This window comes from Stegodyphus dumicola, chromosome 7, assembly GCF_044657685.1.
Source record: "Stegodyphus dumicola isolate Sdum_Otavi_A_Nest chromosome 7, ASM4465768v1".
In the NCBI taxonomy this organism is placed as follows: Eukaryota; Metazoa; Arthropoda; class Arachnida; order Araneae; family Eresidae; genus Stegodyphus; species Stegodyphus dumicola.
In genome coordinates, this window is record NC_140774.1 from 83011230 (window position 1) to 83023881 (window position 12652).

At 31.7% G+C, this 12652-nt stretch overlaps 1 protein-coding gene across 3 annotated transcripts in view; it reads right to left on the minus strand.

The window, feature by feature from the left end:
- Positions 1 to 12652, minus strand: part of LOC118181642 (sialin-like) — a 67770-nt gene that overhangs the window by 29919 nt on the left and 25199 nt on the right. The window contains exons 1-4 of one of the 3 annotated variants that reach the window (XM_085820536.1): positions 10687 to 10837; positions 9210 to 9406; positions 4749 to 4979; positions 1355 to 1538 (exon numbers count right to left, since the gene is read on the minus strand). In XM_085820536.1, the coding sequence (XP_085676662.1) occupies positions 1355 to 1538; positions 4749 to 4979; positions 9210 to 9406; positions 10687 to 10828 (754 nt within the window). In that variant the 5' untranslated portion in view covers positions 10829 to 10837. Of the gene's footprint in view, positions 1 to 1354; positions 1539 to 4748; positions 4980 to 6283; positions 6828 to 9209; positions 9407 to 10686; positions 10838 to 12652 lie in introns of those variants that run through there. The other 2 variants (XM_085820537.1, XM_085820538.1) reach the window with 2 other exon arrangements.

Consider the following 12652-nt stretch of genomic DNA (forward strand, 5'->3'; position numbering starts at 1 on the left):
TTTGGAAGCCCAAATTTGGAATTTGTTATATTATAGATTTCATATATTATCAAACATTAAAGAATTTTTTATTAACAAATTCAACGATTTCAAAGCCAGCAATGGCAACATTGTACGAAACAAAACCCCACAATTTTATCTCCAGCACGCGAGACTGTGTATCGGAAATTCTAAAGATATGCTCTTTTAAATATTTTGTGGTATTGCTGTGCTGGTGAATTTAATTTTATGATTTAAGTGCGAAGAACTTGATATTAAATAAGTAAAGGTAACATATAAAACGTTAAAAAACGCCCCTTTGGGCGTAAGATAAAATCTGAAAGCTTTCAGAATTTTCTTAATAATAATATCTTTGCAATGCAATGGCCTAGATTTTTACACCGCTTTACAATTTGTTGATACGCATAGTTTTCCTCGGAAAGTGCGTCTGTGTAACCTTTCAGCCATCTCTCAACTTTAGGACCCATTTCAAAAACAAATCTCTCATTCTGCATTCCAGTTAAAACAAAATAGGAGCAGACGATTAGATTTATTTAAAAATTTATTTTTGAAATAAAAGGTTTATGCCAAACCTTTTATTTCAAAATGCTACGAAAATAACATTTTGAAATAAAAGGTTTGGCATTTAAATAGAAAATTGTTTTCATAAAATGCGAATGACCTTTTTTAAATAGGCTTTGCTTGGATGAACTGTATTTCACCAGGGTAGTAGGGTTGTATGTTTATTAACCAGTTATATTATATTTTGCCTTTAGCACACCAAATTGAAACACTCCAAAGTAAACAAGCACACCAAAGAAAGAAACATGTCAAAGTAAAACATAAAATTAGGCACGGACACAACCTTATGCTTAGCGTAGATTTTTGTCAAGACGATTTCAATTCAATTTCGAGGCAAACAGGTACAGGTCGCTCTTCACCAGGAGCAAAGAAATCTGAAATTTATAGAAGTTGATTGGTTAACGAAGCCTCATAAAGTTACTTATCTGCCTTCTTATTTTTTGAATTTAATAGAGGATTTTAGTCCTTGTGCAAAAATAATCTCTCACCTTCGAAAAAGCTGCGGAAAAATTTAAATATCACCAAATATCTCCCTTAGAATATATGTGCAAAAAATCTGAAAATAAAATTTCTCTCCATTTTAAAATGTTTTGCTCTTTTACGGAACAAAACAAGTAACTATAAAATACTAGAAATTTTCTCTAAGTGTCTTCATTTAAGTTATCCTTGATAAAAAATTAATGTTGATAAGAACGTACTAGAGAGAAGTTTTATTTATCAAAATTTACAAAACATATTTATTGATTAATTTTATATAATTAATTATATCAGCTATAAATTAAAATAGTTTTACCTAATACATAGAAGACTGAAGGCCATCCTCCAGCAAATCCATTTTCGCACAGGTATCCGGCCAAAGGCATAGACAGGACAGTTCCTACGTGATCTCCCATTATGCAGAGGGCCAGCAGAGTACTCCTTTCTTCAACTGGAGCCCAGTGGGCGAACATGGCAAATGCTGTGGGCAAGCAAACACCCTAATTGTTTGAAATGAGCCTTTGGTTAGCAACGTTTGGATGTTCAGCTTTTAGAAGAAAAAAGGGGAAAAAAAAGAAAAAAAGTAAGGCTCACGAATATGATGACGAGATTTCTTTGTTTTGCTTTAACCACTGGGAATCAGTGACGCAACATGGTTATGAAGATGCTAGATTCCGTAATGTAAAACAGCTGATAATTAATAAATGGCAAAATTTATCTTTGTATGGAATTATTATCAGTTGAAAGGAGCTATGTATTTCAAGACCGAAAAATGCTGTTTTATGTCTGTAAAGCATTTGCTGAACATCTTGGAAATCCATCTTCAATAAAATGGGCATATTCGTACATACTTTTGGGGTATTTTCAACTATGCTTTGAACTTACTACAAACAGTTATGGACTATGTTAAGTAAAGGAAATTATTTATTAAATTTTTCTTATCATACCCATGTGAAGAAAATAACTGTAAAATATTTGAAAAGTTTAAGGTAACTACAAATACAAAGCAGCTGGAAAGAATAAGCTAGATGCTATAATGTCATTGTCAGATTTTATTAAAGTACGAAACTGCCAAAGCTAACGGTATTGAAAATGACGGAATTTAGTATCTCTAACTTGTTTCTGTAATTTTTACAGATGAATATTTAAATATTTACAATACAGTGGATATTAACTGTATTATTCAAATTTTTGCTATAGAATTATGCCCTATACAGATTTTTTATCATTGTTGTCCTGTCCTACTTCCTTTTTAGGAAAAAGTTCATATTTCTATAGTCTTAAGCTTATGCTGGCAGCTAAAAATGCATTTTATTTCGTATTTACTCTGAAATGGTAGAGAGTAAGTGCGTTATGATACTTGATTAGAAGTGATTAAGTTACTAAGATCGTTATAATCATGTTAAGTTATTAAGAAAACATTTCGATTATCAAGGTCATTCAGACGAAAAGGTGTAGAGACATTAGGATATTTTTTGAAAGCAGAAGAGATGAAAAATGAGCAATGACCTCGCCGGAAGTCGAACCACGGACCTCTCGAAAATGTGCCGAGCGTGCTGACCACTACACCACGAAGGCATGCTAAGAAGCCAGGAGAAATACCTTATAAAGGTGTCTAATTGTACAGTGTTGTTTAGAGATGCAGAAATTTATAATGCGCATATTTGGTTAGACGTGACAGTTTGAAGGACTTTTTCGAGGATCGCATGGTTGATGACTTTTTTTCAAGTGGGTTTTTCAGTAACTGCGATGTAAAAAAAATCTGATATGGACTCCACATGGCTACCTCATACGGCTTATTTAAATTACACATATTTTTTCATGCACTTTATTTAAATTTATTTCCTCTAATTATTTTAACTTGAATAACTGATCCATAGAGGCAGTTTGAAAATAATTGTAAGTATAGAACTGGGAGACCGCATTAAGCATTCGTTATTTCTCCTTTAGGAGATAATAATGATAATGCCATTTATGGCATTATCATTATTATTATTTTAATTCGACATTTCGAAAACAAGAATATTTCCGTCATTTAAAGCACTTTTGTAATTGGAAGTACATTACTACGACCAACCGGGGACTTAAGGGTGGGTGTATATATATATATATATATATATATATATATAATTTAAATTTAAATTTGTTTAAATATATATATATTTAAAAAAATTTAATTTAAATTTTAACAAACACGTATAAAAGTAAAAAAGCAAATTTAAAGCCAAAATAAAATTAAAAAAATAAATAAATAAAATAAATAAATAAATAAATAAATATAAATAAAAAAATAAAAAAAATGTTCAAACATATAAAAGATTTAATTTTCGAACTAATCTACAATATCATTTAAATTCAGAAGCATAAGCAAATCAAGTGCAAAACCAATCCATGAAAATAAATTCACTAATTTAGCAAATTAAAATTAATCCAAATAATTTTTTAAAAAATGCATTATATATATATATATATATATATGGTGTGTATGTGTACTTTTGGTGCTGCCGATCGCAATAAAAAGGGAGGTGCAAAACTACATTAAAAATGTCAACATGTCAACGTTCTACGGCTAATAGTTTTTGACTGATGCGAGATACATACATAAGAACGTACAGACGTCACGAAGAAAATTCCCCTTTGAATCCCTTTTACGATCCGTTTTAGAAAAAAAAAAAAAAAAGGGTTAGGGGTTAGGGTTATCCAATTATGGCAAAGCACACGAGGGCTATCTGCCTAAAGGGAGGGATGACTTCGTGGAAGACTTTCTAAGGAACACTGTCTCGTATACACATTACACATGGGAAAGAACACGAAAACGCCCATGCAGCCAGCCCCTTCGTGGGATTCGAACCTCGGACCGAACTACCAGCGTTCAGCGTCTTTACCGCTCGGCCGCTGATGGACCCATTTAGGAAAAAAAAAAAAAAAAAAAAAAAAAAAAAAAAAAAAAAGTTTCCTATTTTCTGTTCACATCTACAGACGTTACGCAAAAGGCCTTTCAAATGGATTCCGGAACGGTCAAAATAGATACTTCCGTTGAAATATGATATCTGAAATTTTTCGCGGTTACAGTACTTCCTTTACTTTGTACAAAGGAGTAAAAAGTGAAAGCAGAAATGCAGTTATAGTGATGCTAATATGCTATTAGTACTTCGCGCGCGGAAAAAAATAGGAATAAAATGTAGCCTTGTTAAAGTGTGAGTTAAAGCTAAACTGAGAGGGAATCCGCGAAAGGTATACCGTAAGTAATGCAGGAGAAAAAAAAACCTGCGCATTGTACATGTGCATGAAAAAGTGGCATAAGCATTAAAAAAGAATGAATTGGCATCTCGTAAATAGCCTACACTAAAAGTAACTGAAAATTAGATTTTGAAAATTTTTTAGAGCAGTGACTTCTTTGTGTGTGCTGTAGTGACGAAATTACGTGATACCTATATCGAATCTAACTATCACCTAAAGTCGAAAGATAAGAACTAGCTTTACGCTTAACGCAGTAACCTTTATAAAGTAGAAATCCAAAGGTTGTGCGTTCAAGTGAAAAAGTACTTTGGTAACTATACGGAACGTCTTTAAATGTCTGGATAACATAAAGAGTTTAGAGCTTAATACCTTTTCATTTGAATGACTCTTGCACCTGGAGTTCAGTTTATTTTTATTGGACATAAGAATAGTATGTAAAAATTTAAGAGTTTGATGGGAAATCAACTTACATGAATGAGTCCCATAGCCACTCGCACGAGTACGATGGCTACCACTCCTATATCGGCGGCAATCGGGGTAAGAAATGTCAGTAGAGAGCCAAACAAGATCGATAATCCTAATGGCCACTTGCCTCCTGCTACTTCAGCCAAGCGACCACCGACCAGCTGAGTACATACGAAGCCATAAAAGTAAGCTCCTAAGATCAGGCCTTGTATGGATGGACTCCAGATATACTCGCCCTTTGGGTAAAAAAGTTCAGAATCACGAAGCATCAATGAATTTCGATTTTTTTTTAAAAATTTTTATTCTTAATTTGGCAACCGGTCAAAAACATGCTTCTTGACGGCCTTTAGCAAATCAGATTAAAATTTAAAAAAACATTATTTTACTTTTCAGCCTGTTACACCGAAAAGAATGTTCACCAAGCACTTCGTATTTCAGCTCATGAAGACGTGATTGGTGATGTCATATTTGTTAGTCGTGTATATTCTATGATTTTCGATCACGTTGAAAACAGCAGAATTTGTTTTCAGAAGTAGGTAATGAAAATAAAGGCAAAGAATTGGAAAATAGGATGAGGGAATGAAAGGAGCTATAATAAGAACTCGTAGATTCTTTATCACACTGTTTCCAGTCTTTTTCTTAGTGCCTTCAAGAATATGCAATGTTATTAAGAATTCATTATTCTTAAAATACACAATCTAAGATGAAAAGGATTCATTCTGTAAGAAAAAGAAATTATTATACTCTTTGCTCACGGCAGTTAAAATATTCGTAATTAAAACTGAACTAATTGAGATTTAGGGGAGAAAAAAAAAAAAGATATGTTTTTTTATAAAAGTCCAAAAGGATTCTATAATAAACAGTTTCTAAAGCAAAGAAAGAAAGCAACGTGATAGAATGTTTTGATAAATTGCTCTTAATATTATCAAATCGGGCTAATACGTAATACTCTTGACTGATTAAAAAATGTCAAATTAAGCAGGGGGATTCTAAGGCGGTGTGAAAAATACTGATTGTTAATTTGATTTTTTCATTAAACTCAATCTTTGATCTAGAGATAGAAATAAACATTTCTGTACAGACATATAATATTTACTTAACAGGATAGATTTGTCTTTGGTACATACATATCATTTTTACTTCATTTTAAAACAGATATAGATTTGTCTTTGGTTATATATAGAATTAGAAATATTTTTTTCATCTCCTTAATCCTTATTGTTATTTCATTCGTAAATCGATTATAACTATTAATATAAATATACTTTCTAATTTTTATTTTGTTAGTTATTATGGTTTGTATGGATTTCGTTTCCATTGCGCCTATTTCATGACAAATTCAGACAATTCTTTACTTCCGTAATTTGAGCTGTTATTTCTCATGTTTTATTTTCTATTTGAAAAAGTTTTTTTTTTCTTTTTTTTTTTCTTTTTTTTTTTTTTAATGGCAGTCGCTAGCCATTTTAGGCTTTAGCTACTGCTAAGGCCAAAAGCGGTGGTCATTTTATTATGGAGGCACCTAATAGGCAGCTATCGTTACCTCCTCTGAAGGGACAGTCAAGTTACATCCATGCCTTTTCCGGGATTCAAAACCTTGCCTTTTGGTACGGTAGTCAGAGTCACTAACCACTTTCCCGTCTGGGTGACCTGTTGGAAAAAGCATGCATTTAACTCCATTTATATAAATTTCTTGTTTTTCTTTTAACTCTTTTCTCTTGATTACTCTGATCGTGAAATTAAAGGTGCATGTGGCACATTGTCATCGTCCTGAAATGTTTTATTCCTTTATCGATACCTTCTCATTAGTAGCACTTGGATGCTTAAGCGTTTTGTTAAATTACATTTAATCATTAGTGCAATATTTACCGCTGGAGATAATTAGAATCAAGATGGAAACAAAGTATTTTCTTAACTAGGGCTTAATAAAATGTTTCCTGTGCTGTCGTGTTTCAATGAGATTAAATGTTTCCAAGCAGAAGAAAAACAATCCTCTCTCGTCTGAATTAACTACGTTTAGAAGGCATCTCTCATTACGTAAGTGCAAGATAAATATGTAGAAATATGTGGATAGGAACCGGAAAAGCGTACAAAGTTATACCAGTGAGTAACTGAGCTATTATGGGACTTTGATAAGGTGAGGTGATAACAAAGTGACGTATTAAGTAAGTATCAGAATTGACTACATAAATGCCCAATCTAAAAATTATTCATGAATACATTATATTTAGTTATCTGTATGATTAATGTGGGAATAAATTTTTAATGGGTTCTGATAGTTCTATCGAGGAAGAGCATAGCAGTGTGCAATATATTGGCAGAAAAACATTCCACTGCTTATTTTTTATACTTTTTCACAAAACCTGTGTGGATAAAGAGTAAAACAGTGGTCCAATGACATATTTCTAATTCTACGTATGGTTATTGATAAAAAACTGAGCACACGATTAGAAAGTTAATTTTTAACATAAATGAAATAAAGGCAAATATATTGAAAATCACGCAACGTCCTTGATGCATTAATTTATAAGCACACTTGCTGTGTTAAGGGATCCATCCAAGTAGAAATCATTGCCAGCGTGTTAAATGAAGTGTTGATCATAAAGTGTTAGATAATGAGGTTACTGGATTTTGTCATAAAGTTTGCTCGTATTTATCGCTTTATATTAAAAAAAGAATATTGTATGAATTTAGGATAATAATTCTATAATGCCTTTCATTTTCTCTTATTAATGCTGCTCTATACATATTTTCATTTAATTCCAGTAATATGTAGGTTATTTGAATATGGCAAAGCACACGAGAACTATCTGTCTAAGAGAAAGGACGCCTTCCTGGAGGATTTCTAAGGGAAACTGCTCAGTAATATGAATACTTAATTTAAACTATTGCTGCTAGTTATAGTTATGTAAGTTCTTACAAAGGGAGAGACATTTGTAAACATTAAAATTTTGTTTTTATGTTGTAGATTCACATTTGTATGTTGACAAATGGTTTAAACGTTTAGGTACAGAAAAGCATTGTGCATGGCGAAAGTAGAAAATGAAGTAATAAGACAAAATTTAATCGTATTAAAAAGTGATCGTATAAAATTAAAGTATATATATATTATAATATGCGCAGAGTTAACTGTATAAAATTAGAAATGTGTTACAAGTAGTTTCTGAATCTGAAGAAGTACAATTTGTTCTCATTTTTTTTAATATTTTGCACTGCGAATTTTTCTAAGTTCTTTAGCATGTTATACTTGGCTCTTTTTATTCTGTTAAAGCAAATAATAAATCCATTTATTGTATTCTTTAATCTATCGTAACTTAATAAGTGATGCTGATTTGTTTTCTGTGTAGCTCATTTTTGTAATTTATACTTTCTTCGTTTGTTTTAGTTGTTTTTAATGGTATAAAAATTAAAAACTAAAAGGCAGAATTATGCAATATATATATATATAGTAACTTAAATTAGATCAAACACAACTTCAAATTTGATCAGAATGATGCGTAAGAATGGGAATAAGTGAAACTGCTTGAGGAATTAGTTTTGCTGGAAGCATATTAATGCAAGTTGACATTAAAACAATCAGCTATGTCTGAAGCAAATGAAGAAAAATGTTAAACTGCAAAATGCAAAAGTGGGTAAGAGATGAGATACCTTTTTCTATCATGTGTTGATGAGATAGCAAGTGACAGGCAATTTGTATTATCGAAAGGGCTTTCATCTCTTACTACTTGCATTTTATAATTCAGTATTTTATCTTATTTTTGCTTCATATCATAATGGTTGTTTTATGTCACCTTGCATCGGTACGTTTCTAGCAACACTAAAATCTCGAGTAGCTTTTCTTATTCTAGCAACACTAAAATCTCGAGTAGCTTTACTATTCTAAGGACAATCATGCAAGCATTTTAGAGCATTCTTTCATTTCTTTGTTCACTTTAAATTTTATTATCAATTTCAATTTTTTATGAGCGAAAGGTACACATACACTCACATATAAAAATACATAAAAATATTATCTGAATTTATCGAAGGGTCAAGTATGGCATAATAACTGGTCAAAGCAAACATGCAAATGAATAAGAACTTTTAAATGAGAAAGTATCGAAGAGAGCTTCTTGCTCAGCAATTTAATGAGCCAATAGTCTGGCTTGAACTTCCTTTTCAGAGTGTTATGCGTCAATAATAATACATAAGGTATTTTTTTAGACATTTAGAAGGAAGTTGCTGAAGTACTTGGAACAGCTTTTTCTTAATGATTTGAGAAATACTTAAGCGAATTTAATTGAGTCCTTTATTATTCTTGTGATATTAACTCCTTCTTTTTAACACATACGAAACCATCAATATCTTTCAATGAGCAAATGAGGTATGCAGTTAATATATTTTATAATTCATCACGTTGCTTATCAACGCAATACGGAAAATAGTATGCTTTCGTGATAGCTAATGAAATAAAAATAGTTGTCACTCACCGGTGGATCAGGTGTAGTAGTATTTCCTATCCACGGTTCAGGACAACTATCGTCAACTTGGGAATCATTTCCTTGGATGAAAGCGGTATGGTTGACCATGGCCACAATGGTGACACTCAGACAAACTCGGTGGGCGAACTCCAGACTCATCGCCCAGAAGAGCAACAGAGTCAAAACATAGCGAGCTGGTAAGTAACCTGTAGATATAAAGAAAGCCTTTTTAAAGCTAAAAAAGAAATACCCACCTTAAGAGACGCTGCAGCATCAATCAATATACATGAAAAGCCCCTTGGCTTTTGACAAATTCTTTAAGAAATTCTAGTATAATCCATGTTAATGAAGTATAGAATATGCAAGAACAATTTTGTCCATTTCCTTCATTTGAAAAATATTAATAACTTCTGCGCAGACGTTACTTGGAGAAAAAGACGTAGTTAAAATTAAATAGCCTTTCTTAAAATCAATCATTTTTTTTATTTAAAAAATTTAGAACATTAGGAGACAAATATAATGAAGTTTTATTGATATTATAGATATAAAATATGATTTAACGCTTCTACAGATAGCACAAGTCGAACTATATTATGGTTTGCAGAAAGTTAAATAATTTAATTAAGCAATGAATAATAATCGTGAGTTATGAATCTGTCAAAGACAAAAAATTCATAGTTAAATTAGAGAACAACTTAACACATTTTAAACTTATGTCTAAAAATTGCATAATATGTAAAATCTTAGCAGCTGATCTCGCCAAACTCAGTTACTGGCAGGTATATTTTGCTGCCATAGCAACCTAGGTTCAGAAGTTCCAGGCCTGGGCCCCAGAAGTTAACTTTAAAATGACTAAAAACTTTAATGTGTTTTTCTAATTCTTCAGAATCCTTTCTTTCTATTATAAAAATAAATAAAGTGAGCACTGATTAATGTTGTGTATACAATTCCAAACTTTTAGTCGGCCTGTAAAGAAATTAGCTAACTTAAAAAATTATACAATAGAAATAAATCTAGTTCTTTAGTCGCGCCCCAAATTTACAACTTAAAGCTATCCTTTTGCTTGCAGTACTGGAATGCTACGCGTATTTTCAGAGCTAGGTAATCAACACAAAACTTTAAAACATTTGGAATTCAACTGAAGGATTTGTTAAATTTTAACCATAACTCTCATTGAATCTTGAATGTTTAATATAACAACTTAAAGATACTTACCACTTCCACAAAGATTAAATTTTTAGGTTCACAGTACAAACTAAGTCAGCTTAGTCAGCGTGTGCTTAGGTATTGAATATAGAGATCGTAAGAAATATATTCGTATAACTCAGTTTTTGTGACTACTATATGGCCCATGATACTTTATTTTAAATACTAATTAAATTTTCATACTCAGAGTGGGCTGAATTGAAACATAAAAAGAAGAGAAAAGCAAAACTAAAAAAAAAAAAAATAAATAGTGTCTTAAAACATTGTCATGGCTGTTTACCTTCAACAAACGGTGGGAAGAAGCGGCACTCGTGGATGATGAATGATTTCCACTCCGTGTATGATTTCATTATCTGATGGGACGAAAGAGACCGAATTGTTTTTTCACGCGCAAAACGAGCTGTTGTTGCCTTTTCTTTCATTATCGTTCTGCCCCGTACTTCTAGAAAGTGTAAATAATGGAACGTTTGAAAAAAAAAATTATTGCGTAACGAATATACTGTTGCAGAGATAAAAAGGCGGGTAAGGCGGGTCATTGTCATGACGGTCTTTAGTCCGGGGTCATAATACGCCGCGTTCGTTGATTGCTAAATTTTCCGATGCAAATATAATGATCCTGCAAAGATAAACTCAGACGCCTCATTTGAAATGAATATATTGGATAGATAATTGTGGACACATTATACGGCTTTTTTATTATTTTACTATACCAAATTCACCTCAATAACAGTAAAGATTCTCTTGGGATTTATCATCCCACCTGCTTTAAAAAATATCATTACTGAAAGTAAAAATAAATGTTGTACAACCACAGAAAAATGAACAGAAACAGAGCTTTGATATTTGAGGGTAATTCTGAACACACTTTCAATTTAATGTGAATGCTAAATGCAAAATCAACACGCCCTACTAAACATTGGCTGGGCTCTAAGTAGCTAGACAGGTCTCAAGCCGATAAATTAAATTCAACAAGCAGTGATACTAAGCAGAATAATGTTCAGCCTCAGTTCTCTCTGTCTGTATTCAATATCTTATTCAAGAATTACAATATTTTATAGTATTCAAGAATTATTTATATTTTAACTAATTTGCATTTTGGTGGGAGTTGACGAAAGCAGAAGTGAAAGTATAGCCAAAATAACAAGATAACTGGGTTAAATAACATAAAACCTTACAACTTAAGAACTGTCTAAAATTTATTTTTTTTCAATTTTTGGATCACTTTATGTTATGTTACGTTACTAGAACATTAAACTGTCCCTTGAATTCAAAACCTTACAACTTAAAAACTGTTTAAAATTTAGTCTTTTCAGTTTTCGTAGCACGTTATGGTACGTTATGCTACTAAAACATTTAACTATTTCGTGAACGTGAAAATAACCCAGTCTGTGTTGTATTTTATATGTGTTGGGTACTGCTCAGTTATGATTACAAGTTGTACACAAACATCGTTTATTCTACATTACTCATCAACTATTCTATATTACAGTTATGGTTAAACATAATAATAGATACAGTTACAGTTACATATATAACATCTCCCTTTTTTATAAAAAATAATAATAGTAGTAAAATTAAACATATTCTTTTAAATAATAAGGTTTCTTAACAGTCCTACCAGATCGAGTGACGTAGTTATGTCCATTTGAAAAATTTGATGATACTATGCTTCTTTTGCTATTTGGTGACACAACACTTCTGTTAGATTTTGAAGGACTTACAGGCACATCTAAATTTGAAGTGCTTCTACTATTTTCATGTATCTCGGGCTCATCTATAACTTCATTCTCATAGTTGTTTTGTATTGCAAACTCTTCCTGATTAGTTCCTTTAAGAAGGTCTCTTCTGTTCCTTTCTACAATTCTTCCATCTGTTCTTATAATCCTATATGAACGTGGTCTTTCTGCTTCTTCTATAATTTTCCCTCTTTCATTTAGTTTTTTCCCTTTCTCTTTTATGTAAACATGATCTCCTGTTTTCAGTCGTTTTAATGGTCTTGCATTCCTATCATAATAACTTTTTTGTAAGATTTGTCTCTTCAGTAAATGTTGTTTATGGTCTTCATATCGTTTAGCTTGGACAAAATTCTCTTTTATAGGCATCAATCCATTTACTTTTCTTCCAAACATCAATTCTGAAGGTGACTTAATTTCATCTGAAATAGGAGAGTTACGATATTCCAGTAAAACTAAATATGGATCCTTGTTGTCAACTACAGCTTTTTCTAACATTCGCTTGACAGTTTG